The sequence below is a fragment of the Lonchura striata genome, chromosome 1 (assembly GCF_050655825.1).
Source record: "Lonchura striata isolate lonStrDom1 chromosome 1, ASM5065582v1, whole genome shotgun sequence".
NCBI lineage: Eukaryota > Metazoa > Chordata > Aves > Passeriformes > Estrildidae > Lonchura > Lonchura striata.
The window spans coordinates 31,485,257-31,513,066 of record NC_140703.1 but is presented as its reverse complement, the minus strand read 5'-3'; the positions used below and the strand labels follow the sequence as shown (position 1 = coordinate 31,513,066).

General features: G+C 48.0%; 2 protein-coding genes across 4 annotated transcripts; one reads left to right on the top strand and one right to left on the bottom strand.

Annotated features, from left to right (window-relative positions):
• The first annotated feature begins 144 nt into the window (after positions 1 to 144).
• Positions 145 to 12,200, top strand: LOC110480859 (solute carrier family 25 member 33). Of its 3 annotated transcripts, none has more exons than XM_085573328.1 (7): positions 145 to 168; positions 8,263 to 8,439; positions 8,977 to 9,054; positions 9,366 to 9,466; positions 10,052 to 10,118; positions 10,304 to 10,587; positions 10,689 to 12,200. In XM_085573328.1, exons 2-7 carry the CDS (start codon positions 8,381 to 8,383, stop codon positions 10,886 to 10,888), a joined length of 789 nt encoding a protein of 262 aa, XP_085429454.1. In that variant the 5' UTR covers positions 145 to 168; positions 8,263 to 8,380; the 3' UTR covers positions 10,889 to 12,200. The 3 variants fall into 3 exon arrangements, with proteins under 3 accessions (XP_085429454.1, XP_021404813.2, XP_085429445.1); XM_021549138.3 differs by lacking the exon at positions 145 to 168 and adding an exon at positions 4,069 to 4,134; XM_085573319.1 differs by lacking the exon at positions 145 to 168 and adding an exon at positions 4,211 to 4,544.
• CLSTN3 (calsyntenin 3) lies at positions 12,169 to 27,563 on the bottom strand. Its single transcript, XM_021549136.4, has 18 exons — positions 27,338 to 27,563; positions 24,522 to 24,644; positions 23,368 to 23,563; positions 22,683 to 22,891; positions 22,223 to 22,372; positions 21,387 to 21,572; positions 20,544 to 20,813; positions 20,144 to 20,256; positions 19,902 to 20,064; positions 18,784 to 18,840; positions 17,854 to 18,011; positions 17,523 to 17,671; positions 16,835 to 17,061; positions 15,597 to 15,767; positions 14,862 to 15,007; positions 14,603 to 14,738; positions 12,989 to 13,206; positions 12,169 to 12,906 (listed from the first exon to the last, which is right to left on the bottom strand). The coding sequence occupies exons 1-18, from the start codon at positions 27,546 to 27,548 to the stop codon at positions 12,736 to 12,738; spliced, it is 3,054 nt and encodes a 1,017-aa protein (XP_021404811.4). The 5' UTR covers positions 27,549 to 27,563; the 3' UTR covers positions 12,169 to 12,735.
• Between the last annotated feature and the right edge of the window lie 247 nt (positions 27,564 to 27,810).

Sequence of the window (27,810 nt, the reverse complement as noted above, 5' to 3'; positions counted from 1 at the left end):
CGCACCGCCACCGCACCGCACCGCACCGCACCGCACCGCACCGCACCGCACCGCCGGAACCCGCGCCCCCGGTGGCTCCCCCGCCGCGCACTGCTCCCGCAACTCTGGAGCCGCATCCCGAGCGGCGTGCCCCTCTGCCGGCCGTGAAACGGTGTGCCTATGTATATGGTGTGTACTATACACATCCTATTGTATTTGCATAATATACATAAACATGTATATATATTCATATATATGTGTGTGTATAGATATTCATATATATATTCATATATATTCGTATATATTCATATATATAGTCATATGTATTAATATGTATCTTATATATATGTTATATATATTCATATATATTCATATATATATAGTCATATATATAGTCATTCATATATATGTATATGTATGTGTGTGTATATATATATGTAAGATATATACATGTTTGCACCATACCCATCTCATTTTATTTGTGAATATACATAAATATATATATATATACTCAACGAGGTGTATATGGTACATATGCATAGATGAGCATATACTGTATCAGTACATATTTGCCCAGCTGGTGGATTGATATTTTACTGTCTGCTCTGGAGTCGCTAAAATGTTTCAGCTGGCAACTACAGGTTGGGAATGCAAACATTTAGCTGAAAAGTATGTGACGCCTTCAGACAAGGCATAGAAATGTCAGCTCCTTTCCAGCCTTGATTCTTCTACATTTGTGGTTCCAAAGGACAAACCACCTGGAAAATCAAAGGTCATTTGTGTGTAGCCTCTAAAAGAATGGGAAAAGCGCCAAGAGGGGGTTGTACAATGTGTGCTGACTCCCGTGACATTAGGTTCCTAGAAATAAATCATTTTCAGAATCAAATCCCATCTTCTTCTTTTCAAAGGAATATGCACCTCTGCAGGGTCCTCTCCAAATTTGTCAGGTTCGCTTCATCTGTCCAAAATGTGACATCTGGTGTGGTTTTAGACACAATTCTTTGGCAGTAGGTCTTCCTGCCTGCTCTCCTTACAGCTTTGAAATTCATGTGGCATCTACAGCCAGTTCTGTGCTAGCAAGCAGTATGTATGGCTCAACAAGGACTATACTTCTTAAAGTTATAAGAATTTGGGCTGGAGATACAACATCCACACCAAACATGCTTGGGGAGCTTTAGTCTGGACTATGTCTTCCTTGGTCTCATGGAAGCACCCCAATTAGTGGTTGATGTGCCCTATGTGCAGCTCAGCAGCACCAAAAAGGAATCTCGTTTGCACACCGAAGCTGTCCTGCAGGACAAACCCCAGCCCAGCAAACAGGGATCACTGGAAGATTCATTTTGAAAGCACACTTGTGGCATCCTGGAAGGTTAAAATAAGACTCACCTGCTATTACTAGATACCAAATCCTATGTATACTCAGTGTGATCAAGGGTTAGCAAGAACACTTGAAGAGATAGTACAATAGACCAATAAATAACACAAAGACACGGAGAAGGGGAGTGTAGACATTGAGTTAAGGCATGGACAGAAATCCAAAAGCCATCACAGACTTGGTGGGGAGGAAGAGATGAAGTAGTTTTGACTTGTAATATTTGCAACAAGTTTTTGGGGTATACCCATGACACCAGCTTGGCCTGCTGGTTCAGATCAGGGACAGAGAAACACTGCTCTATTACAGAAAGCCCCCACAGCCTTCCTTCTGAAGGGCTGTATGGCCCTTTATCCCTTAGAATCTCAAAAGACTTTGATGCAACTGGAAGGACCAGAAGTGGCTGTGGTGGCAAAGCATCCAGGACAACCACAGCTATAGTTGTTGGTGGATAAGTATCCTGCTGAAGCCACAGCTATTTCTGCTTGCAGGCAGAAATCAAAGGATCTGATCTAAAGTCAACAGGAAAAGAAACAGAGTCAATGCACCTCTACAAGTGAAGTTTAAATAATTTGGCAGCAAGAGCTAAAATATCAGGGGGGCCAAATAAATCTTGGAGGGATGAGAGAGGCAAATAGTACAGCTCCTGAAAAGGCTATTCCAGGCTCTGCATCCTTCAGCTGTTCTGAATACCAATACTCTGGTAAAGGTGCTGATGGAAACCAGTGACAAAATGGAAGTCTCTGTCTAACTATTCGTCATGCTAACTTTGTGAAATTCATTATTTCTTTCCAAGTACAAAACTTACATGCTTTTATTAAATGGTGTTCTACACTTTCAGGCTATTTCTCCCATTGATCAAGATCATTTGTATATGAATTTTTTTCTACCAAATCCTTTGCAAGACCTCTCAGGTTAATGTTGTCTGCAGATTTTAATAGACACAATTTTCTGGTCCACTGTATAAATTACTGGGGAAAAAACCACACTAATAGCACACTGAAAACATATCTCTGAAGGACTCCTTGATACTTCTTTCCATATAGACAGCATAACATCAAAAACTAATCTTAGAATTTTCCAATCAGCATCAGGCTCTCCCAACAGTGATTTCAGTAGATCTGGTTTCCCATGTTTCCTAATGTGCTTGTTAGACTGCCAGATAATAAAGAGTAAAAATCCTACTGAAATAAAAAAAATTAGTATCTATTGTTACTTCCTTGACCACAAGGACAACTCTGCCATGAAAGATTGGTTTAACTTGATCTCTTTTTTCTGCAAATGAAAACATGAATTGTCTACATATTTATTTGTTCCTGTATCACAGGGAATACAGTAAAATGATGCTGGCAGGCCAGTAATTAATCAGGTTTCCTTTTTTAAAATGGCCAATATATTTGGCCTATTCCAGTCTTCTGAACCTCTCCATTGCCTAAGATATCTCAAAGATAATGGCCAGTGGGCCATTCTCCAATTTTTCAGTTATTATCACAGCATGAAGTTCATCAGCCCTAATTGGTCTGAAAACCTTGACTTTGCCTAAGTGCTTAGAAATCTAGAGTACTTTTTTCCCCACTTGCAACTGGTGCTATTTAAGATATTCACCTAGCCACCACCACAGTGAAGACAAGTGAAAAATGCTTGGAGCTTCTAGGTATCTTTGACTAGTTTCCAATTTCACTGACCAGAAAGCCAGTCTTTGTACTGGTCTTCCCCTAATTGCCTAGGTAGTGAGAAGCACTATTGATAAGCTGATAGTTCTGCTCTTTTCCACCGCAGATAAGGAACTAATTTCCTTTTCAAAGAATCTTTGTACTTAATTTGACTCTGTTGCCATGTGTCCCTTAATTCCTTCTCCTCCAGACTAAAAGCTACAATTTTTTTTCAATCCTTCTGCTTCAGTGGCCAAGGTAGTTATTCTCCTCTGTGAATTCACTTCCTACATTTGTTTCTGTTGTAGCAGCATTGTACCCAAACTGGACACTCAGTCAGTCCCGTGTCACTCAGTGCTGTGAGTGAAATCACAGCAGTATAGAGCTGTTCTGACAGCTCATTTCATCTGGCCTACAGGCTATCCTAAACACATAAACTGATCTGATATGTGCCTTTTTGGCAACAGCATCATGTTGATGTACATTCTGCTTTTTTTAAGGAAGATGACATTCAATGAACTCTGATGTGCTCTGAAACTATGCATTTTAAAAAGCAACAAAGGATCTTTTGCCCCTGAATATTCCCTTTCTCACACTGATCCTCCAAACTTTGAAGTCATGGGTCTAATTTATTCAGACGGTTGGGGTTTTTTTGTGGAGAGCATTGGCCCGTTTTCATATGAACCCAAACATCTGAAGAAGCATCTGTGGTCCCATGAGCGAGGACGAACATCAAGAACCACTTGGCTCTGCTCTTGGACCCATCGCTTTCCCGTGCTCAAAAAAATCAGTTTGCCTTGTCTTCCCCTACATGCAAAACAAAGATGAGCTTGTTTAAGTTTGGGGGGTCGGTTTAGAGGCTTGGGGAAGGCAATGATTCCATTGTTTTTAGTGGAAGAGCCTTGAGTGGCCGGGCCAAAGGAGCTGCGTGAATTTTCACGCGTACCTCCGCGCGGAGGAGCCCCGGCTCCCCTCGCAGCGCCCCGCCCGCCGCTCCCGCTGCCGCCGCCCGGGCGCCTCCTCCGGGCGGGCGGGGGCTGCCGCGCCGGGGCCGGGGCCGGCGCCGGGGCCGGGCGGCAGCGGCGGGGCCATGTCGCAGCACAGCACGCTGCTCCACCTGCTCGCCGGAGGGTGAGAGCGCCGGGAGCCGGGCGGGGGCAGGAGGGCGCCCTGGGGCGGGATTCGGGCCGCGGGTCCAGCAGCAGCCGCCGCCGGGAGCCGGGGCAGAGCAGCGCCCGCGGGCGCGGCTGTGCCCGGTCCGGATCGGGGCTCGGCGCCGTGGAGCAGCCCCGCAGCGCCGCGGGGAGTGCCTGGCTGCGGGGCTTGGGAAGACGGAGAGCCTCCCTGTGGGACGTGGAGCTTCATCCAGCCGGAGCTTGCCGGGGATGCGGGGCAAGGGAAGCGGGGTGCTGATCGAGAGCGCCACGAGGCCCCTTCAGCGGGGCATCCATGTGCTCGGGAGGGCGCCCAGCTCTCTCCATCAGCGCATGGCTGAGATTCCTGTGTCACTTTTCTGGCTTTAAATAGTGCGGCTGATTCTGGTGAGTCAGGTGTTTGGATCCCAGCCGTGCCTCTCTGCATTAGAAGCGTGCCCCTGTGCAAGTAATTTGTCCCGTGGCGTTTCCCCCCTTCCTCTCTCAAAAGTCTCAAAACAATGAGCTTCAAGTTTATGGTGCCCTAAAGCAGAAGATAATGTGGTCCTCCGGACTTGTCTGAGTAACTGCACAAGTTCTCTGCTTAGGCAGCCACCTAATCCTTTTCCAAATCCCACCAACTTGCTGGAGTCCGTGTGGCAGTGAGGCCTGTGATACAGCATGTACAATATCGCACACAATTTATTTGCTTTTAATTAGTAGATTCCCAGTTTTCTGCAGCTAATGCAGTTCTTGTGCTATGTCAATCTTTGCATATGTGTATCTGTCCTCTCTGTTCCCATTGTTACTTTGTATATGTTATTCTCTTTTATTAATTTATCCTTTGAACTATATAATCATTACATATATAGAATTTCTTAATATATTATCTTTCTTAGCTTTCTTCTTAAACTTTTCTCTGTCTTTTTCCACCATGGTTCCTGGCTAGTAACAAGAATGTCACTAGTGGGAACTTTTGTCAGTCTGTATCTGACCTCATCCATTAAGCAATACTCCTGAATTACAGCTAATTAAAACCCCGGGGATAATAAGAGATGAATGAGAAGTTCAGTTTATTGCTGCACTATATTTAATATTACTGGTTTATGTAATGAAACAAAACAGGATCTCGTTCATGAAGAAGCAGTTCTCCACTTTGTCTTCTAGTATAGGAACTGGGGACCAGCCAAAGAAACTTGTGAGAGGCTTGTTCAGAGCTAATGCAAGAACACAATTCTTTCCACAGTGTGCAGTTAAACTGTGGGACTCCTGGCAACAGGATAGTAGAAGGTAAAGGCTTCTTATGTGTCCAGGAAGCATTTTAAAAAGATGAATGAAAAGGGATGTGTTGAAGGCTACTAAAAGCAATTCAATATTTCTGGCTGAGGAAATCCCTGAACTGAAAATTATGGGAAGCTGGGAGAGTGTTCTGGAGGTATTTCTCCTACTCTTCTGTAGGTGACCTTTATTTGTCTGTATCCTAGGTAGAAGCCTGGTTTAACTGCAGGTTTGTCTGCATTACTGTTCTTAAATTAAGATCTTCAAGCCACCTTAATTTTTGGCTAGCCTAAGTGAGAGCTAACATGAATTACCAGCAAACCTTGTCAGCTCTGTGCATGTGCTTATACACTTTTTAGATCACTTAAAAAATGTTAACAGTGTATTTTTTATTTCTCAACTAATCCTATTTTTCTGTCACCTCAAACTTGTCAGTTTCCCCTTTAAAATGTGAAAGCAAGATCTAGAGGCAAGTACCATTTTCTAAGGTAAAATTACCCGCCTTCTTCAATTAGCACTTTTTGCCACAGCTTTCCTCTGAGAGTACATGTTGTACTCATTTTCAACTGCTCTTCATCCTATTTTGCAGAAATTGCTTTAGTTCCTGCTTTTAGAGTAATGACACATAATTTTCCATTTCTCCTGAAACAGAAGAATTTTGCAGACCTATGTCTTCCATAGAGTGTAAGGAGCTGTATCATCATGTAATGCACATTAATACGTCACAGTTGATATTTCTTCTAGTTTTGAACTGGTACATTTCATTTCCTTAGCTTTAATTAATGGATGTTCTTTTTTCCTCTTTAGTCTTACCATTGAGGCACAGCAGCTCATAGTGACCCTTCACCTCACACTCTCTTTCTGCTGATTAAATGGCCACTATGCTAAGGAACAACAATTCCTTTAATTGTTATTATTGCTTTTATAATACTTTTTAATTATCTGTATGCATCATAGCTTCAGGAACACAACCTCAGGAAAATTTTATATATACTGGAAGCGTGTGTTCAAACTCAGATCCCGACCACTGCACGTGGGGACTTCTTGAAGAAATTAGATATTAAGAGAACATTACATTAACTTTTGCTTCCTTATTCACTATGAGAGAGAAAAATTATTAGTATACCAAGCAATTGTTTCTCTCAGTGTTTTCCTGATGTATTGTTTCCTCAGCTTTTAGATAAGGAGTTGAAACTGCCCTATTTGGACCTTTTAGACTTTGATCTATCACCACTGTACCTCTGTACTCAATCTTCTCCTGAGCTGGAGACTGTACTTCTGCTCAAAGAAGCAACAGGCATGCAAGTCTGGAGCCTGTATAAGACAAATTAATAGAATCTAAGGTAAAGAATAGGACTGTTAGATCCCTGAGTGAATATGGTCTGTATGGGAAGAATCAACATGGCCTTTGTGAAAGCAGACCCTGCCTCATACAACTCTGGATTGCTACATAGGCTGTTTCTTGGAGTCTGTGCTTGGTCAGCTTGTTCACCCAGAGAACCTGAGCCAGTATATTCACTGCTTTGCCAGGTGCTGTCTTCTGAGCTGGAGCTAAGTTCAGGAGTCAGAACATTGCCAGACTCCCACCACTTGTCATATACCTTCTGAGGGAATTTGCTGCTGATGGACTGTTCTGCAAGTTGTCACCACCACTGTGTACATCTGCCAAGGGCTTGACAAAGCCACATGAGTGTTATGGAATAGCATAGCTAGTTGCCAGCATCATCAGCTCCATAATATCCTAGCTGCCATATCTTCAACTCTTGGATAGGCATCCAGACCTCTTTTTTTTTTTTTTTTTACCCCCCACTTCCTCTTGGCAATGATGTTGAAGCCATAGGAACAAAGGCTGTGAGAATACCATGTATGTTCACTGAGCTGTATAGACTCTTTCAAATTAATTTTTCAGAACTCTTGCTCTTTGCTATCCTGCACTGTCATATGTAATACACCTGACTCTTCCCTGATATCTTGTGGTTCTTTGGTTGCCTTTTCTTTCTTTGGAGCAGAGTGAACTTTTTGTTAAGCCTCCATCTCTTGTGAAACAAAGCAATTTTGGCTGTTGCAAACGTGAACAATCATCTATTTACCAAAGCCTCCTGCATGGTTTGCATGCAAATTCATCTCAAAATGAACATCCTCTAGAAGAGCAGAATTATCAGTCAAAGGATTTAGAGGAGCAGAAGCTGAGAACCATATGTGTCATTTCTGACTTGTCCCTGGGTGGTGGAAAGGGAAAAATGGGGTATGTGTCCTTTCATCATTCCTGCAGTGTGACGAGAGCCATTGATGGAGATGGTTCATGAGTTCCAAAAATAGGTTTTGCCTGCTGAAGGTCAGAGTCCTCTTTCATTAAGAAAGCCAGGCTTAGAGAGAGCCTGGCTGTTGGCAGAAGCTACAGACCTTGCTTACAGGGCCTTGCCAATGTGGGTCTGATGTAATTAGGGATTAAAGACACAGGCAGGCTGAGAGGTGGGAGAGTTCCGTGCTGCCCCTCTGTGATCCGGTGTGGCTGTGGCAAAGTGTGGGCCACGGTGCCTGGTGACCTCAGCAGCAGGCTTTGCAGTGAGGGTGGGCAGCAGAAATGTTTGCTCTGGGGGACTGCTGAGTCCCCATGGACTTGGGACTCTGTCTCAAATACTGAGTAAGGCTTCAGAGTGAGGCTGCCAGATGATGTCTCAAGCTGAGCTGTTACGTTAATCAGTGTCAGAGCAGGAGGCCATGTGTGACACAGGCTGGGGTGCCTAACCTCCTCTCCCAGAGGGGAGATGTTGTGGACAAGCAGGGTCAGAATTATCACCCTGTTTATGGCACAGAGGTCATTCTTACATGTGCTGCTGTGCCCTAGATGTGGTGGAACAGCTGGAGCCATCCTGACCTGCCCCCTGGAAGTGGTGAAGACACGTCTCCAGTCATCCCAGCTGGCACTGCGGCCTCTGTGCCTCCCAGAGGTACAGCTGTCAGGGATGAGTGTGAGACTGATGAATCCCACCCCACCATCTCCTGGAGTGCTCAAGTTGCTGAGGTGAGTAGGACAGGGCAGTGTGCCTGTTAGCACCAGGGAGGTGATGGTTTGGCCATCGGGTGGAGGGTGTGACGGGGGAGAGAAAGAGAGTTGGGCTGAGGCTCTGGAAGCCACAAGGGCAATAGAAGGTTTGATCAGAGCACAGGTACATCTGCTTCTCACTAGTGATCTGTGCTCTGCAAGGCAGCTTTAGGGGTCTGGGAGAAATGTCTCAGCTAGTGGTTTGATCAGACCCAGAGGGATGGCACTATCAAGAATAGGATGCAATGACTAGTGAAAAGTGTCCCTGCCCATGGCACAATAGTTGGAACTAGATGATCTTCAAAGTAATTTCCAACCCAAGGGGTTCCATGATTCTATGACTGAAGGAGAGAGGAGAAGTGTTTGGAAAGAAAATGAGAGCAGGGCAGAAAAAGGATAACATGGGAGGTGAGGAGAGGGTGCTACAAGAAATAATGAAGAACAAAGATGGAGGAGGAACAGGAGAGGCCCCAGCTTAGTTATTCTGCTGATTTCTCTGTTAATTTCCTTCTGTAGGGCCATCCTTGAGAAGGAAGGCAAACGATCCCTGTTCCGAGGTCTGGGTCCAAACCTCGCTGGGGTTGCTCCTTCCCGGTGAGTACTGTTCCACAACAGTGCCTCATGTTGTACACTTTTTAAGGGACCTGTGTCATAGCTGTCACTGCGTTTTCTGAAAGCAGTCTGAGCCTTGTGCTCATGTGCCACAGGACCCCTTCACACAGACATCTTCTGGAACTTCTGATCATAGTGTTAAGATGATTGCTGGGGGCCAGGTATAAATGGTATCTGATGTCACATTAGACAGAACTGTGATGGGAGTAAGGAAAGCTGGAGTGAAACCACACAGTAGTGTCTCTGCTCTTCATAGGGGAGATGTAACCTCTTCTGTATTTTTTTCTAACCAGGGCTATATATTTTGCTGCCTATTCTGCCGCTAAGGAGAGGCTTAATACTGTCCTGGTACCGGAGTCCAAGAAAGTACACATATTAGCAGCAGCCTGTGCAGGTGAGCCTTTTCTGTCTCAAATCAAAGCCAAGAAGTCCTTCTGTCTGGAAATGCCTATGTGTATCATTCCTTCTTCATTGCTGCTCTGAAGTTTTCTCCCTCCACATGTGGACAAGTGAGTTCCTTGTGTGACCACAATGTTTTCTCACTCCTCATTCTTCTTAGGCTCATCTCTTGAAGTCATGTCTTTATCCTTTCAGCTGCTATTATGAGCTCTATTCTGCTGTGAGAGAGAAGGCAGTGTTTAGACCACTCACAGAACCATTTCTCTTGATATATTCCAGTTCTCTAACAAAATCCTACACTCCTGAAAAATTAGTATTCTGTTTCCTGCCTCTTTGTAACACCCGGTCCTGTAGTAGCATTTTGTTGGAGGCAGAGGAGCTAATTATCACTAGACAAAGGCTGGAATAGGGGAGGAGGAGAATCAAATAGTCTGTCCTAAATATCTCTTCTCAAGGTCATTCTCAAATTGCAAATGCCTGCAGCTTGCCAAGCAGAGCTCAGAGAGCTGATAGATCAGCACCTCTTCACAAACTGGCAGCGTGATCCTGGCACTCACAGTCTTCCTCTTCTGTTCCCCAGGCATTAGCTCAGCCACACTCACCAACCCCATCTGGCTAGTGAAAACCAGGATGCAGCTGGAAGCCAGGTAAGGCAGGCCTGCAGTGCAGAGCTGCTGCATGTCACACCAGGATTGGTTTGGGGGTTGGTGGGCAGAGAGAAGTCTGCAATTTCTCATCAGAACATGGCAAGTCATAGGCTGAGCAAGAGGGTTATGGCAGCACTATAGGTTGGGGTGCAGTATGCTGTCCTAACCCCCTCCCTTCTTTCCAGGGTGAAGGGGGAGATGGCCAGAAACGCTCTCCAGTGTGCCATGCACGTGTACCGCACAGAAGGCCTGCGTGGATTTTACCGTGGGATCACTGCTTCCTATGCTGGAGTGTCAGAGACCATCATACACTTTGTCATCTATGAAGCACTGAAAAAAGAGCTGAGAAGCAGCCAGCATTCCCATTCCCCATCACTCACACTTCCACCAAACAACAACGATTTCTTTGGACTAATGAGCGCTGCTGCTGTCTCCAAAACATGCGCTACGTGCATTGCATATCCACACGGTGAGTGGGTCCACTCTCCTTGCTTCTGTTCTCCTTGATGGGAGATGCCACGCCTGTAGGATCCATCTGCTAATATGTGGCTTCCCTTCTTGTCTCTGCAGAGGTCATTCGGACGCGGTTGCGAGAGGAAGGGTCGCGGTACCGTTCCTTTACGCAGACTCTGCAGCTCGTGGTCCGTGAAGAGGGACCCTCGGCTTTATACCGGGGGCTCCTGGCGCACCTGATCCGCCAGATCCCAAACGCAGCCATCATGATGGCTACCTACGAACTCATCGTGCATTTGGCCTCTTCCACCTTGTAAGCTGTAGCACTTGGCTGAAGCTGCTGTGGAGGTGCAGGGACATCGTGGTCTTGAGACCTGGTGTTTTGCAGGGCTCTGAGAGGCGGTGCTTTTTGTCACAGATAAGATTTGGGTCAGGCATTCTCAGGACACAATGACTATTTTGTGCCAAAATCTTTGCTCCAATGTGCAGTGTAGCCTTTTTTTTTCCTTCTGGAGACTTGAATTATTCCAGTGCTTCAAGATGTCAGGACATTGGTTTGACAGTTCCTGTTGTAAACTCCCTTGATGAAACAAAGGCATAGAATTTACTGGGAAGGAGACAAAGCAGAAAAGCGTTAAGAGTGTCTTACTCCAGCATGTTCACTTCTTTTGGATCTAGTAACAACCATACATGGGCACAGCTGGGCATGAAGACAGGCTAGAGCTGAAACATCTGAGAGAACTGCAGCAAGCAGAGATCTTGTGCTGCAACCTTTGGCCTCAGAGGGGCTCTTCCACTCTCACCTACTGTACTGCCTTCTTGCCCTTAAGGACGATTTCTCAACCTTGGCTGCCAACAAATTGCAGGATTTTCCTTAGAGTCCCTCACATGTTGCAGCTGTTGCCCCAGGATGTGCCAGGCAGCTGACAGCCCCTTTTTGTCTTGCAGGGTCTGAAAAACCAGACCAAGTAGATCCAGGGAAGAAGCACAACCTGCTCTGAAGCACTATCCTAGCAACTCGTGCTACTGCTGGGCTCAGAGCCATGTTGTGCTTGATCTGTTGTGTTTCCATCCCCTCCATGCTCAGCAGAAAGAAGATGCCTCCTTCCCCAAGAAGTGCTGGGTCTGTTCTACAAACTGGAGCTCCTGTTATAAAAAATATCCTATCATACTGATAAAGAAAGCAGACCATGTGACAAAATAGATGAAGCTAAGGAGATTTGGCCAGTTTCTGTTGATGCACTGAGTGTATGGAAAGAGCCTTGTGTATTTTCCTGTGTTCAAGAATTCAGTTTGCTGTATGTGCTACATTTGCCTGCAACAAGTTTGAATGCCTTCTGTTCTTTTGTGGGTCCCTAGCACTGAGTCCTGGGGAAGGCTACATTGTGTTTACAGGGCATTTTGAGTCTCAGAAATGCAGGGGGGGTCGTGAGTGATCCCTTATTCTTGTTCCATCACATGCTAAAAAATGTAACCCTTCCCTGAGATAATGTAGTAATTTCGGTAAATACATGCTCTGGACAAGCTCCAGTTTCACATTAGAAGCTATGCTGTTTCTTTCTCTGGATGTAGTGAAAAACTGCAGAAGCCCTGAATGTTTTATTTGAAATCCATTTATTTTAAAATCCACTTTGTTTCCTTATCTTTCTTACCTTCATTCATTTAGTATTAGGAGTATTGACAATTTTACAAAGCGACACAAAGCTGCAGTGATTTGTTGGTTGGTTTTTTTCGGTGTTTTTTTTTTTTGTTTTTTTTTTTGCATGAAACGAGAATAAACCTCAAATGACAACATTGAAAAAATATACAATATATATATATAATATCTGGGGAGGGGTTGTGAGAAACCCCACTCTGAGCCCTATGGCTGGCTCTGCCTTTCAGATTTCCATTCTTTCCAAGACCTGCATCACAGTTTGAACCGTGCCACCATCACGTGTAAGTACCCTAACACATGTTTCTGGAGAGCCAGATGGGGGGTCAATAACGTGGGGAATGTCCACAATGAGAATGGCAGAAGATGAAGGAACATGGGAGGGAGAAATGATCAATGAGGGAGGAGCACATGTGTACACGGTGGGGGAGGAAAGAAGTTGAAAGTAAGACACCTCCTCCTTCCTGCCATATGTTTTGGGGGGATCCACTGGGCGGGTGTTTAAAGCTCCTAGTAGCGGTGAGAGACGTCACTTTTGCCAATGATGTGCCGGTCATTCATGTCACTGCTGTCCGGGGAGTCGGGTGTCTCCGAGTCGGTGCTGTCATCATCATCCTCCACGCCCTCGCCAGCTCTGCCCTCCACACTCCCTGCTGCCCTCTCCTGACAGCTCTGGTAGGACTGGGGAGGTGAGATGGGGTAAGGGGAAGGGTCTGACAGCCCAGCTGCCCGCCCAGCCCTGGCCGCAGTGGCCGCTCCTCACCTCCATGGGGTTGACGATGATGGTGAGGGCCGAGTCGTCCCAGAACATGTCACTCTCTTTGCCTCCAGTGCTGGTGTGCCCCGACTCAGCAGCCCCAGGGACCTCTTGCACCATTCCCCGGCGGTGCAGGGAGTGGATGCGCAGGATGCCGAGGATCACCATAAGTGCCAGGAAGCCCACGCACACCACGATGATGACAGTGGCAGCACTGGGAACCACTTTGGAGAAAGAAAGCGAGAAGCTGTGTCTAAAGTCTGTCACGGAAACATGCATTTCCAAGCTGACACGTGGGAACTGAGATCCCTGGGCAGAGCCTGGGTTTTTGGTCTGTGCAGGAATGTAGCCTGACTTGACTGTACCCCTGGCACAGGCAGTTCCTGTGATGCCAGCCTGGCCTGTAGACTCTGCACATCTTTATCTGCAGAATTCGCCAGAATATGTTGCACTCCATATATCTGTATCCTGCTCTTGGGAAGGAGAAAGAAATGTGTGCTGAGGACAGCCTCTAAGGGCTTGAGGATGATTTTAAAAGAGAGTGATTTCTGCACAAGCAGTAGAGAAAGCCAGAAGCCAAAAGATGCCTTCATTGCACATGGAACAAATGTGAATGCTATGATGGACTTCTGATAAGTCCTGTGGCAAAAGCCTGGCTTCTCTACAGGAGAAAACCTGAAATTCATCTAAGACCCTTAGCCTAACTCCTACATGTTTGTTTTAGTCTGTAGACTGACCCCCAACTCCCCAGATAACCACCTTCCTTGCAAGATCTATCTAGGCCCTCCACAAATTTGTTTGTATGGTTCTCTTCAGCAGGGACAAGTTTGCTGCTGCCAGCAGGCAGAGCTGGGGAAGGGAGAGGCAAAGGCACAGGCTGCCCCTGAAGTGCAGGGCAGTCCAGCTCCAGTCCTCCAGTCCAGCTGCAGGACTGGACCAACTTGATATCCATTATTGGAAGCAAAAGCTAGCTCAAAGGTGCCTTGCATGTCCCCTACAACAGGGGATCAAAATGTCTGTATGCAGCAAGTCCTGGAGCTTTCATAGCCCAGGAGGAATTGATTGGTGTGTGGTCATGCCTGAGGCACAGGGCTACCAGCACAGGGAAACACCTAGTCTAATTTTCAGGCTTCTCTCCTCTGTTTTGGTGGTAAGAATTCTCCTCTTGTCTGTGTGGTGTCATCTGCTGTGTTTTCCTGCCTTGCTGACCACCACCTTTCTTTCTTTAGAGCAGTGGCAGTCTTGACTCACTTTTCTCTCCTGCTCTTGAAGCTTCTTTCAGAAATTACTTTACACAAGCCCACACAGCAACTTTGCAAGGTGCATGAATGAAGTCAGCTTACAGATAGTCTTTTTAGACCTTCTGAGGTGTAGAATTCAGTCTGCTTCTACATCAAGAATATCCCTCAAGAGGAGTATTGTTGCAGCATACTCTAAAATACAATTTGACAGAGACTGCAGTCTGCTGGCTAATGATGAAAGGAACAGGACAGTATAATGAGAACAATGATAATGGGTGCAGGGAGCCTGAGAGGAATCCTCCATTCTAGGTTCTGCCTGGATGTCAGAACATGAGCATCCTGATCTAAAGGAATAAACCCAAAAGACAGTGTTACATACTTGGGTTGTTGTGGGTGCTTGCCAAACTGTGCCCAGACAGCTCTGCAGGTAAATGATGACCTCGGTGCACAAACTGCTGGGAGCTCAGAATATGGTTAGGATGAGCAGCTCTGTTCATGTTGTGGAGAACATTCACCTGCAGAAAGACCAGAGTGAGGGGACTCAACCCTGTGTCCGTGGTACATTCTATGCATTCCCATGCACCGTGTCCTCCCCATGCATGCAGAAGAATCTCTGTGTGCAGGGATCAGTCTCATACCTCGACAGTAAACTCATTGCTGGAGTAGCGACCGTTCATCTCGGTGCAGGACAGGTGAAACTTCCTTTCATAGAGGGCAGCACCATGGTTGATGTGGTAGGAGACCTGGCGTAGGATCTCCTCGTAAACTGCAATGCTCTCCACTCCTGAGACAAGAAGAGAGGGGTGGGGTGAGGAAGCTCCTACTCCAAAGTCACCTGGCATCCTAACACTGCAGCAGCTAGAGGTTACAGAGGGATCCAAGGCAATGCCGGATTCATTAATTTTGGGAAGGGCTCAGAGATGGAACTGGCTGAGGAGAACCTGATGAAATCCCTGCTTGCATTGCTAAAACAAGTGGAAAGGAAGGAAGGATTGAGAGCAACAGCCCTGTTACATTCTGGGGAGTACAAAAGTGTTGTACCAGTCCCCAAGTTGTGGGATATATTGTCCCTGTCATGTCACACAAAATGCTACTGACACCTGGGAACACCAAACCCCAAGGAGTAAGTCAGGAGAAGTGATACAGGCCTGGGTGAGAGCTGACACCTTGTCCCAGTACTTTGCGCTGGAGGAAAAGCCACCTCCCCAAGGAAATGGTCAGCGACTTCCAAAAGGCGGGAGTTCATGAAATGGCTACATCTCAGTGTCACAAAATACACCAACACATCCTAACGTCAAGTGCTTGTCCCAGTGGTGCCTGACAGTTGGTGACAGAGGCATAACTAGATAGCTGTGAGCATGGAGAGGACGTACCTGTGATGGTCAGGTAGGCAGAGGTGTTAACGAGCTCCAGGCCCCGCTGCTGCAGCAGTGCCCCATCCAGGAGCAGGTACTCCCTCTCTGGGTCCAAGTCATCTCCTACCAGTGAGATCTCGCAGCCATCCAGGTTGTGCACAATCTCATCTGACATTCGTGTGTCTGTCACTGAGATGCAAACAGAAAGGAGATATGGCCAGAAAGCCAGACAGCCACCAGAGAAGGAAGGAATTACTCAGAGGGGAACCTGCTTACCTAAGAGTGCTCACATCATATGTAATTACTTCTCCTTCTCCACCTAGCACTGACCTTTAAGCAAAATCACTGTCAGTCTAATTACTTGTTTCAGGATGGTTCTAATGACATTATCTATGCACATATTAAAATCACTTTATTTTAGAACAACATACTATTATCAGTCTGGTTCATGATAACACATCTTGGCTGTAAGGACTTTGTTGACAATGACAGTGTGCAAATTAGGAACAACACTCACACATTTCCAGGCCCTGCACGCTTTTGAAAGCTTTTCCCTGTCTCACACTGCTGGTTACCATGGTTGAGATCTTATCTTCTTTAAAATGGCAACCACATTCAATAACTAACTGCTTTCAGCAGGATTGAGAACAATCTGCTCTTAAGTCAAGGAACTCGTCATTGTATGAGGAAAGGCAAAGCTTCTAAGCAGAAAGTAGAAGCAAAAAATCCTATTACCAGAAGAGATATGAAAGAAGTGAATGGACACATAGAGCACAGACTGCAGAGAAATTATCTGAGCATGATGGAAAGAAATTGAAGGACAGGATACTGTAGGGTGTGAGGAAACTGACTGGGAATTCGAAGGAATAAGTGAGACAGGAAGAGAAAAAATAAGAAAGAAAGCAGGAGAGAAGGAAGTAAGATGAGACTAAGTAAGTGCAGGAGTAGAGAGAGTAGCAGACAGGACATCCATCCAGCACTGGATTCAATAAAAGGAAATGTAGGTAAAATGTAAAAGGGATTAGGAATGAGCAGCCTGGGAAAGAATTAGGAGAGAGCTAAGGCAAAGGAACTGAGTGGATAGAAAAAGTACAGGGAGGAGCAGAAAGGGATAAGAGCCGATTAGCCTACATATTGACAATGTGCCCGGCTTCTAAATTTGTAAACTCTCGCTTTCGGGTGTAATTACAGGGGCTCTGCTTCCTCTGCAGGACCGCAACTCTTGTCTCTTACACCTTGCCCTGTACTCCACTCACCAGTACCGTGCCAGTTCTCATCCTTCTTGGCCTCCACCTGGTGAGAAATAGAGCAGGTGATCTGGAGGTTGGGGAACAGGGGAATTCCTTCTGGAGCCTCAAAGTCTGATGCAGGATGAGCAAAGTGGGCATTGCCACTCAGCAGGATCTGCGGGGCATCAGGCTGTAGCACCACAACATAGCCTTCCACATCAGGAATGGAGACACAGGACTCCTCACTGAAGCACCTGAAGGAGAGCAGTAGAAAACATCAGTTGCCCCAAACTTCCAACAACAATATTATAAAAGATTGCCTTCTGCCCATCAGTTCCAGTGAAGGGAATATCTTTTTTCCAATAGTCCTCCTAAAGCTTCCCTGTAGCCTGCTGTGCAACACACAGATGTGTGGCACTAGGATCTGGTGGCTTGGTCACACTGACAAACACAGAAAATTAAAACCAGTCCACATGTCTGGAACACTGGGAATGGAGGCAGAAGTTCTGAATAGGCACTAGGATCCAGTACTAGAGTATCCATTTGGATAGTGGATCATTTATCATTTCTTTTCAGGAAGATTTTTACCCATTTTGAGACCATTTTAAAATACAATTATTTTAAAATACCAAGTGAGTCAGTGTAACTTTAGTCAAAAGAGAGGCGGGCAACCCTCTTGCTGAACTGAGCCAGAGGTGCTGGTTTGCCCACTCACTTGACAGCAGTGGTGAGCCTGAGTGGCCGGACCCCAGGGGTAGCAAAGCGCAGGGAATTCATGTAGGCCACGTGCTGGATCGCGTGGTTGAAGGTTTCCACATCATCACCCTCCAAGGTGAGCAGGGACTGAGAGGGGTTCACATGAACCTAGAGGTGGAAGAAAAGAAAACACTCATGGTTCCTTGGCAAATGACAGGAACCCAGGCTGAGAGAGACACGTAGGAGAAAGCTGGGGAGTTGTCTGAGGTGGGGGAGCAGGCAAAGCCCTGGGAAGCAAGGCTAGGGAGGAGAGTGGAGGAGATCCATGCAAGCTGGGCAGATGGGCATACCTTCATCCCTTTGCCCAGACTGTCGAAGTCACTGTAATCAAGCCCCTCACGGCAGGCATACAGGCATTCAATAACCTCCCGGCTCTCCAAGCTACCAGGGCGCACAGTGAAGCCAGCCAAGTAACCATGGAAGTAGTGGTGTATCGACAGAGGATCTCCTGAGGGAAACATGGGAGGTGGAGGGTGTGAGAGACATGGCGAGGAAGAGAGCAAAACCACAGAAGCAACAGTGTGAGTGTTTTACAGAGGTAAGGGAGGTAGTGGAGTACAGAGGGAGGCGTGGGGCATGGAAGAGCCCAGACAACAAAAGCAACAATGTGAGGGACATACAGATGTTAAGGGAGGTAGAGAGGGACAGAGGGTTGAACAGGACATGGAAAAACAAAGACAACAAGAAGAAGACAGGGGATGCTGAAGAAAGAAGATGAAAATTTTTGAAATTCCAGATGAGGGAAAGCGAGAAAAACAGACCAACAAAAAGACAAGGGCAGTGAACGTTGGGTAGCATAGAGAAGTTTCTGTCAAACTGCCGAATGCCAGATGGAAACAATTTCTTGTCCCCTTCTCACTCTGCTTCCGGTGAGGGCTTGTAAAAGAAACTACGCATTCCACAGATAGTTAGGGATGAGGTGACATCTCCTGATGTCTCTAATGGCTATTGTGTCCTTCAGAGACCAGCTTTAATGGTCAGGCAAGAGTACACACAAAAAGCATACTCCAACTCTCAAAGCAGGCTACAGTCCTTCCATCAGCCTTTTCATGCTCCACAGGTACCAAGGTATCAAGGACCAATCTGCCAAATAAGATGTTTCCTCCCACGGTGGAGGGAGATGGCAGGACAGGACTGGGGAAGATGCATGAGGAAGGCACCATGCAAGAAGTGATAGTCATGCAAGAGGGGAAGAGATCCATCTTCTTTCTTTTCCCTACCTTGCACAGAGTCAGTGGCATTCTCACTTCCTTTGGTTTTCTCTTTGGTTTTCTCCTCTGCAAAAGGAGAACATCTGGATGAGCAATAAGGCACTGTTAGATGGTAGTTACAGGGTCAGGCAAGTATCTCTACAAGGGCCTGTATTGGCCAGTCCCCAAGAACAGCTCTGTGCCAAGCAGTGCACCCCTCGGCCCTAGAGGCAGCACATCACAGATGACAGAGGGCAGAGTTCCTCTCACAAAACTGATGCTGAGACTGTAGGACGAGTAACTGACTTAAGGCATAAACTATAGTGTTTGCAGTTTTTCAGTCCTTTCCCAGTGTTATCTATTTTGGGAATTAGCCATGCTCACAACCAGCTCTGTTCTCAACATCCCTTAGAGACTCAGATAGCTCCAGGAGAGGGTCCCAAGCTGATCTATATTGGTTGTCTGCAGAATGTCAATCAAGAGAGCACAGAGCTGTGGGGAGATCTCTGACTTCAGAGAAGCAGCAGTACAGAAAAGATTTGATCTTGCTAGAAATTTCTGCTGGAGTGCAGGCAAGCAGTAGGAAAATTCCTTTAGTTCTGCCCTGCTTCAGTATAGCAGGAGAACTGAAGGATCTGAGAAATACAGCCTTGCATTCCCATAGAACAGTTTTTAATCTAGTAGTGGCCTAACTTTGTTCTTTATCCAATTTTTGTCTTTCAACCCAATTCCTGTACACAAGGATTTATGACTTTTTCATATAGACCCTCAAGACAGAGAAATCTCCATCAACACAATCAGCAGCACAAATAGGACTGCCTGCTCTCTGGTAAAAGGCTTTGATAGAAATGCCAGTGCCTGAATGAGGTACAGGGTTTCAACTCTCCTCTTCTTGAAAGTTGGTTGTCCCTTGCATATTCTATGGCTGTTGTCCAGGAAGATGCCAGTGATACTTTCTCCTGAGCTGTTACTACCTTGGTCCACGAGGAAGGACGAGCCACACTAGCTTTGGTGCCAAGCAGGCAGGATGGCTGCAGAGTGATTTGCATCATTTAGTACTGGGTGGTGTTTCTTTCACCTCTCCCAGGTCTTCCTGCACCCCTTTTTCCCCACGTGGGGAGATCACAGCGTGGGGAGCGGGCACTCACCGGCCCAGCAGGCCCCGATCATGAGGGAAGGCTCCGGCCGCGGCGGGTGGATGAGGCCGTTGTCGTGGATCAGGGCGGGGTCGTAGGAGACGCCATCCACGTACAGCGTGACCGTGGGGAACTCCAGGTTGAGGGCGTAATGGTGCCACTCGTCGTCACAGACCTGCAGCAGACAGCAGAGCATGGCGTCAGCAAAGGGCAGAAGCAGAAGGGACATGGGGAGGATGCAAACCCTTCCTCACCTGCTCAAGCTTCCAGAGGAATTTCACAGGCCTTGCGCTTTCCAGCAACGGCCAGTAGAGGAAAGAAATCCGGCAGCCATGCACAGCCAGAGAGTAGTGGGAGTAGCCATCCTCTGCCAGGGACAAGCACAGGGAGTTACGTGTCACACTCCGAGCTGTCCCACTAGCCAGAACCCAGAAGCCCATGCTGCCATGCACGACTGGCACTCAGCACCGTGTGCTCAAAGGAGGCTTGAGTGCTCCGAGGAAAAGGGACACCTAAAGAAGCTGTGTTCCTAAGGAGGAACCCCTGCCCCAGTCCTACTTTGGAATGTCAGAGATTCACCTTGCAGGGACAATTCCTTTCTAAGGAGTTAAGAGGCAGTGGGCAGAAGTGTCACCACCCCGGGAGGAGTCTCACCGCTCCGCACTGTACTGCAGATCACAGTCTCCTCTTCTCGCCTGCCTTTGCTGGGCACCACGGCATGCTTCATCCACACAGACAGGGTGAAGTGGTCACTCAGCCCCTCGTGGCCATTCGGCCCATTCACCACAGGCACCTGGGCGGCCTGGCTGCCATTGAACCAGTAGATGAGGCTGCTGTCCTGGCTGTAGTGCACCGAGAGCCGCGCCGTCCAATTTGCCGTGGGGCTAGGCACTGGCAGCAGGTCAATCTCTCCTGAGGCAGCACCTACCAAGAAGGGAGGGAGTCAGGAATGTTGGCATGGGAGAATAAGAAGCCTGAGAACTGGGGATCAAATGAAGTGGGCACTGGAAGCCTCACTGTAATATCTCAGTGCACAGAGAGATGAGGAGTTGCCTAAAGGACTTCTCCTGTCTGGAGAAGAATTGTGACTTTTTGTTCAGTGCCAAGGGCAGTCCCACAGACTCTGCATACTGGGACAATGCACAGAAATCTCTGTATTCCCAGCAAGGAAAGCACAGGTAGTCCTTTATAAAACTAGAAAGTTGTGGAAGTGTTCAGTGCCAGGTTGGATGAGACTCTGAGCAACCTGGCCTATCTCTGGCAGGGATGTTGGAACTAGAGGATCTTCACAGTTCCTTCCAGTCCAAACCATTCTGCAATTCCATGAGATGTGGGCAGGAACACCCACTGCCCCTCAGTGCAACACACAAGCTCAGTGTCCTCCCACCCCAGTGACCACAGCAGACGTGAGGAATGTGTTCCCCGGCACCTCTGCTGTGTGAGGAGCAGGGTGCTGTGCCACAGCCGCCCTCAGCCCATTGGAAAGAACCAATTCACCACAGAGTTTGCGCAGGGACTTCTCGGAGTAGTTATCCCGGTCACAGCCCTTGGCCACATGGTTTGTCTGCAGCTCCACGGTGGCCTGGATGTTCCACAGTGGCTCATCACAGGTCTCCAGGTGAATGGTGGGGAAGAGCGCGAGGCTGCCTGCGCCAGGGGTATACTCAATCCTCTTATTCCAGCCTAATGGGAAGGAGCAAAAGTGAGGGATTAGGAACTGCCAAGGACACAAGGCCAGAAAACCTGGCATACACACAAGTGGCATCTATGGATTAGTCTAAATTTTTGGCCCTTTCCACATTGGAAACACAGCTTTACGCAGCTGGCATCAATGCACGGAAAGATTTCTTAGAAGCACAGAATCTGAGGTCCCAGCTTCCACAGCTAATACTGGTGTGTCACCACTCTATAGCTGATCAGCCTCTCTTATCAGGCAAAGCAGGTGTTTAGCTGCGTTGATTTCCCCTTAATTCTAATTGACTAAGGTGAACCTGCAGGAACACATCACCACTGGAAAAGACAAACACCTTCCAGAAGAACAGCCCCAAAAACAATCTTTGCTGAATACAGTCTATGAGCCTTATCAAACACATGGCAGATCACAGAAATCCAAGGAATGATTTTATAATGTTAGAATTTACCTTTCGGTGCCTTTGCAAAAGACTTAGACATCTGCTGTGTCCCCTGATGGAGATGGGCTGGTGCCAGAACTGAACCATATATATGGGCATACAAATTTATATGTGTATATACAAACATTTGTGATGAGCAGGACTGAGTAGTAGCTGAGCAAAAGCAAAGAGAAGAGATAAATGTGTTTGGAGGTTTCATACCCTGCCAGCTGGGCTTGCAGGTGGGTTTCACCTGGATTTCCACTTCAGCATCATCAGAAGCTCTCTTCTTTCCACAGTCATAGGCTGTCACTGTGAATTTGTAGACACGATCTGCACTGTACTGCAGTTTCTCCGTGTTCTCGATGTTCCCTGGTTTGCAAGACAAAGAGATCAAGGTAGAGGACAGGCAGTCTCCTCAAAGACGTTCCTTCTAAAAATCACTCATATCTTTGATCAATGACAAAAACACCCAAAAAAAGAGTTGAGTCACCCTGCCCAGTGTCACTTTGTAACAAGTTATAGCATCCCAAAAAATGGATGCTGCTGCTCTCTCCAGGACAGATCAGCAGTGCTGGAAAATTTATACAGCACAGCTCTGCCTTCAGATGGGGCCGGCAGAGAAGGAGCAGAGCAGGAGAACAACAACAGTGATGTGCACATGGTGGGTGTGGATTCTTACCATCGTTGTCAATGAGGAAGGGAATATTTGGGGTCAGGATCTCATAGTAGCAGATCTGGCTGTACTGCGGCGAGCAGTCCCCGTCGATGGCCTCCACACGCAGGATGCGGTCGTACAGCTTTCCCTCCGTCACTGCCACGCGATACAGCTTCTCCACAAAGACGGGAGCAAACTCATTCACATCGTTTACTCGCACGTGCACTGTGGCCCTGATGCAGAGAGACACCAATAAGAACTGCTGGGCTGATTACGTGCCATGCACCACCTAAATTTCAAAGGCATTATTTTAAAGAGCGCCACTCTGATTTCCAACTGTCAAAAGCAAGTACAAGGAAAGACACCTTGATTTCAGTGCAGGAATGCTGTCACACGGGTGCTTGGACAATGGTTTCCAACCACTCAGAAAGAGCTAAAGTAATAATAATGCAATCTGGACCTCCTACCTCTATGGAACAATGTAAAACACCACTTTTAGAAACTGCTGTCAAACAGACCTCCTTTCTGTATTCACTCATGTGACAGTCAGTGAACATTTCTCTTTGGGTCTTCTTAGCATGTTGAGTTACAATGTCATGGCTAAAGAAAAATACTTCTGACTAAACAAAGTGTTTCCACAGCAACTTTATTTTGCATTCTTGTCACAGATCACATTTTGTAGCATTCAGCAATGTCTGCATGAACTTACTTGTGTGATTTTTTGGTATTTGCTCCATCAGGTCCCTCTCCACAGTCATAGGCCTGGATGGTAAATGTGTGCTCCTTATGCGCTTCACAATCCACTGGCTCCTTGGCCCGGATCAGCCCCTCTCCTGTAGCTTTGTCCAGGATCACAGCTTCAAAAGGTACCCCTGACCCATGGATCCTGAAGCCACAGATTTCACCTGGTACACACAAAAAAAAAAAAGAGGAAGGGGATAAAAAAAGGACTGAGGAGAGCACATTACATCCCTTTCTTTCCTTTCCCATATTTTCTTCCTTTCTAACTTACACTTTCTGTTCTCCCCCATTATCATCCTTCATTTTGAGCAGTTTTTGACTCCCTAGGATTTCCTCCTGCTAGCCCTTACAACCACTAATGGTGCAGATTGCCATCTACTGGAGAATACTCCCACGGCAAGGAGTCCTGACCAGCATCAGGAAAGACTGAAGGTTACGAGGCTCAAGCTACATTTATTAGTGCTACACAGTCCTGAGGGAGCACCTTATTTCCCTTCCACATCCCTCCCTCTGGGGAGGCAAAAGGGGCCATATACTGCAGATAGCCAGAGCACGAAGATCCACGATGTCTCATCCACCCACACACGCAGGATGCGCAGAGTACCGCAGGGAGCTGCAGATAGGGTCACCTAAACCCTAAAATTCAGCTCACAGGGACCACATTTACTCTCCCAAAGCTGAAGAAGAATGCATGAGGAAACTCCAGGCGTGGCCTAAGCAAGTACTAGGAATACAACCCTTGAAAGCCTGGACTTTGTTCCGGGGATTTGTGCCCACGGTGAGGGGATGTAGCACTGCCAAGGAAGTGTGCCCTTCCAGCTTTCTCCAGGGCTCACAGACTCAGCACTGTGCATGTGATCTTTGGAAATAGCAGAACTGCGTCAAAAAGTAGCTAGCTCCACCCTCAGCTCCTCTCCCCAAGGAAACAGCTCACAGCATCCTAAATCAAGCTGTGCCCAAATTGCCTCCAGACTTCACTAGGGACCTCCTCCAGAACAAGGTTTGGAGGTGATTGTTTCCTGAAGAGAGTTAGGATCCAGCACAGGGATGAATGTCACTGTGTCCCTTACTGTCCATAAGTCTGTCCCTGCCCTCCACCTTGGCAGATCTGTTCCCACATACCTGCATAGCGCAGTGGGGCATCTTTGTCCAGCGCAAACAGCGGCGGGTTGAGCAGGACGGTGTTGTCATTCTCCATGATGATGCCCTGATACTCGGCTTCAATCCATGGTTTGTGCTTGTTTGCTGGGGCAGATTTGGGGTAAGGGATGGAGGACAGGAATGTATTAGCCACCAACTGCAGGTTCAGTAGGAAGAGAGAAGAATTTCATCCCCTGATAAGTAACAACCACCCCTCACCACCTTCTTCTCTAGAAATAAAGACATCTAAAATAGGCTGGGAGAAAAAATTATCTTTATTTAGTTCTACTCATGGGAGACCTCTTCAGAAACAATGTGTTCCTTCTAGTGTCCTCATTACTATCTTATTAAAAATAGGTGGAGAGATACCTGGGTGCCCAGAAAAGCTGAAGCAGCTAAAAAAAGTGAACTCAAGAGGCAGAAGTAACCTCAGCCTGGAGACATATTCCAAATACTAAACCCTTTAGCTCAATGAAGCCACAATGGAAGGATCCAGCCTACATCTTCCCTTGGGGTATCCCCAGAGGACAACGCAGGCATTATCACTTCTGCCTTACACCTTCAAGACTGAGGCCCAGGACCTACACAATGCCCAGGTACACCTTCATTCAGCCATCCTATGCACATAACAACCTATTCTGAGAGCCCCTTGCTCTTTCATTTCCCACTCCATGGTGAGCACCATATTCTTTTGGGCCCTCCTTGCTAATCCCGTTGGCTGGAGCCCAGCCAGGCTTGGCATGGAGGCAGCAGCCAGCAGGAGGCTCTGAAAAATGTCACAGGCCCAGAAATAGCAAATTAATCTTTATCACACAGGCTCCGGGGCAGGGAAAGGGAGAAATAAAGGGTTGGGGGGAGGGAAAGGGAGGGGATAGGAGGGGAGAGAGGAAAAAAAATCATTACAAATGACAAACCCCTCCCCCATGCCCACTCCCTGCCAAATGGGCCTCAGAGATTATATTACATGGCCTAGTTACAACCCCCATTCCCAGATAATCCCCCACTCTCCCACCCCCTGGAGACCAAGATTTATTACAACCCAGCAACACTTTGAGCACAGCGTGGCTCAGAGCTGGTGGGGAGCAGGATATAGAGCCATTCCCCTCAAGGGCACTACTTCCAATATGTTGACTCCATCCTCTGCAGCACAGTGTCCTCTGAAAGGCCATACTGGCATGGCCTCTTGTTGACTCAAAAGGCGCAGCATCCTGTGCAACCAAGCACTTGTGCATTTCAGGGCCAGGGAGTGCTGCCAGGGGTGGCTGGGGGTCCAGCAGGCAGGGTGACGGGTCAGCAAGGGGATGTGCCAGCAGGGCAGAGTGGGCAGATCCAGCCTGGTGTGGCAGCGAAGAGCGTGGGTTGGCACTTCTCCACCACCGTATTGATTGCGATTATAAAGCATTGCGTAGGAAATCCAGAGAAACATCCATCCTGCTCAGTATGCAGGTGGAATCCTCCCTGTGTGCAAGTGCCCGCGTCTCCCCCTGCCCGCCCATTGTCCCCACCGGATTCCATTCTGTTCCGGCTCTATCCATGCACCACACCACCGAGGTGGGGATCCAGAGCTATAAATGCCAAATGTGCCCTGTTGCTGGGGTAACAAGCTGATGGTACAGAGATAAATCCTTTGCTGCATCCACCTGCAACTTGGGAATCACCAATCTGATTTCTCGGGAAATGAGTTGTTGAAGAATAGAAAAACATTTTAGGAATATTTTTAGGATACAGACTCCTACCAGGATACAAACTCCTACCAGCTTCAAGAAAGCTCCCGTCAATCTAATATAATTTGCCAAAGGTGGGTAGATGTTTCCGAGTGCAAATTCACAAAGGAGAGGCAGAATCCTGAGCATGACGGGCCTTTCCTCGCCACCGAGCCCCATGGAAGCAGAGCAGAACAAATAAATGCCCCTGCCAATGTCAGGGCACACACAGCTCTGTGGTGCACCCACCCCATAGCCCTGACTCTTCCAAGGCATGGAAAGCACCCTATGGTGTTACATTCCCCAATGAGCCCCGAATCCCTCAATTGTTTACAGATTTTCCCACCCTGTCAGATTACCAACACACTGACTCCCCTCGGATAAATCTCTCAGGCTTGTCTCTACAGCCACAGATGAAGAAACCTACACCTTTCTCCATCACTCTGTGTGCTCAAAGAACAACTGCATTCAGAAGGTTACAGCTGTAGCGCTGGGGTGATTTGGGGGTCTTTCATCTTTATCACATAAAATACATAAAATCAACCTGCATCGTTAAAGCATAACTATGCATAAACAGTTCCTATGGACAGATTGTAGATGGATGAACTAAGACTGGAAGATGGAGCTAGGGAATGTGTTTTATGAATTGCAGGGGACTGAGGAGAAACAACATATTCTCTCTCAGCATGCTAGGGAAGGGATGGGAATTTAAATCCACCCAGTGATAACTAAACAAAAGCAAGACAAGTGGGTGGGAAAGGGAAAAACGCGAGAGGAGAGCTAGGAGACTAAAGAATGGAGAAAAAAGTGGTAGTACGATGACAGATGGACAAAGTAGAGAACGGAGATGGGATGGCATGAGAGCGCCCGAAAGGACGAAAAAAGCCCGGGCCGCCGGGGACCGCGGAGATGCCCCGACAAAAACGTGCCGGGCGAAGGCGGCGGGCAGCGCGGAGCCGCACCGCCACCGCGGGGACGGATGGACGATCCGCGGCCAACGTGTCCCTCCAGAGCCCCTCCGCGGGGGCTGCCGGTGGGTCCCAGCGGAGCGCCCGCCGCCGCCCGGGACCGTGCCCGCGGCGCTCCGCCGCTCACCTTTGTTGGAGGCGCTGCCGGGCAGCGCGGCGCAGAGGCAGATCAGCGGGAGGAGGACGGCGGCGCGGGGCCGAGGGTCGCCCATGGCGGCGGCGGCGGCGGCGGGTCCCGGCCGGACCCACGCCCTCGCTCCCGCGGCGGCGGCGCGCAGGGACGGCGGCACCTCCGGCAGCGCTCCGCGCCCCGCCCGGCCCCGCCCGCACTGCAGCATGACGTCACGGGCCGCGGGGCGCGCAGCCAACGCGCGCGGCCGCCGCGCCAGGTGCCGCGGGACGGGGATGCGGGACGGGGATGCGGGACGGGGATGCGGGATCGGGATGCGGGACCGGGATGCAGGCAGGGCGCGCCCGCCGCTCCTCGCCTCCTCCCTGTGGGACAGGCAGTCCGCGGAGCGCGGCGACGGCTGCGGACACCTGCCCGCGGAGGGGCGGAAGCTTCGAAGGCGGGGCGGCTGCTGAGGGGCGAGGAGGGCG

Coding starts and splice junctions, on each gene's coding strand:
- LOC110480859 (XM_021549138.3), top strand. CDS start 4,094: ATGTCGCAGCACAGCACGCTGCTCCACCTGCTCGCCGGAGG. Junction 8,440..8,976: donor GGAGTGCTCAAGTTGCTGAG/GTGAGTAGGACA, acceptor TTCCTTCTGTAG/GGCCATCCTTGAGAAGGAAG. Junction 9,467..10,051: donor ATTAGCAGCAGCCTGTGCAG/GTGAGCCTTTTC, acceptor TCTGTTCCCCAG/GCATTAGCTCAGCCACACTC.
- CLSTN3 (XM_021549136.4), bottom strand. CDS start 27,548: ATGCTGCAGTGCGGGCGGGGCCGGGCGGGGCGCGGAGCGCTGCCGGAG. Junction 22,373..22,682: donor CTTCCTCATTGACAACGATG/GTAAGAATCCAC, acceptor CTTGCAAACCAG/GGAACATCGAGAACACGGAG. Junction 12,907..12,988: donor TCATCGTCAACCCCATGGAG/GTGAGGAGCGGC, acceptor TCACCTCCCCAG/TCCTACCAGAGCTGTCAGGA.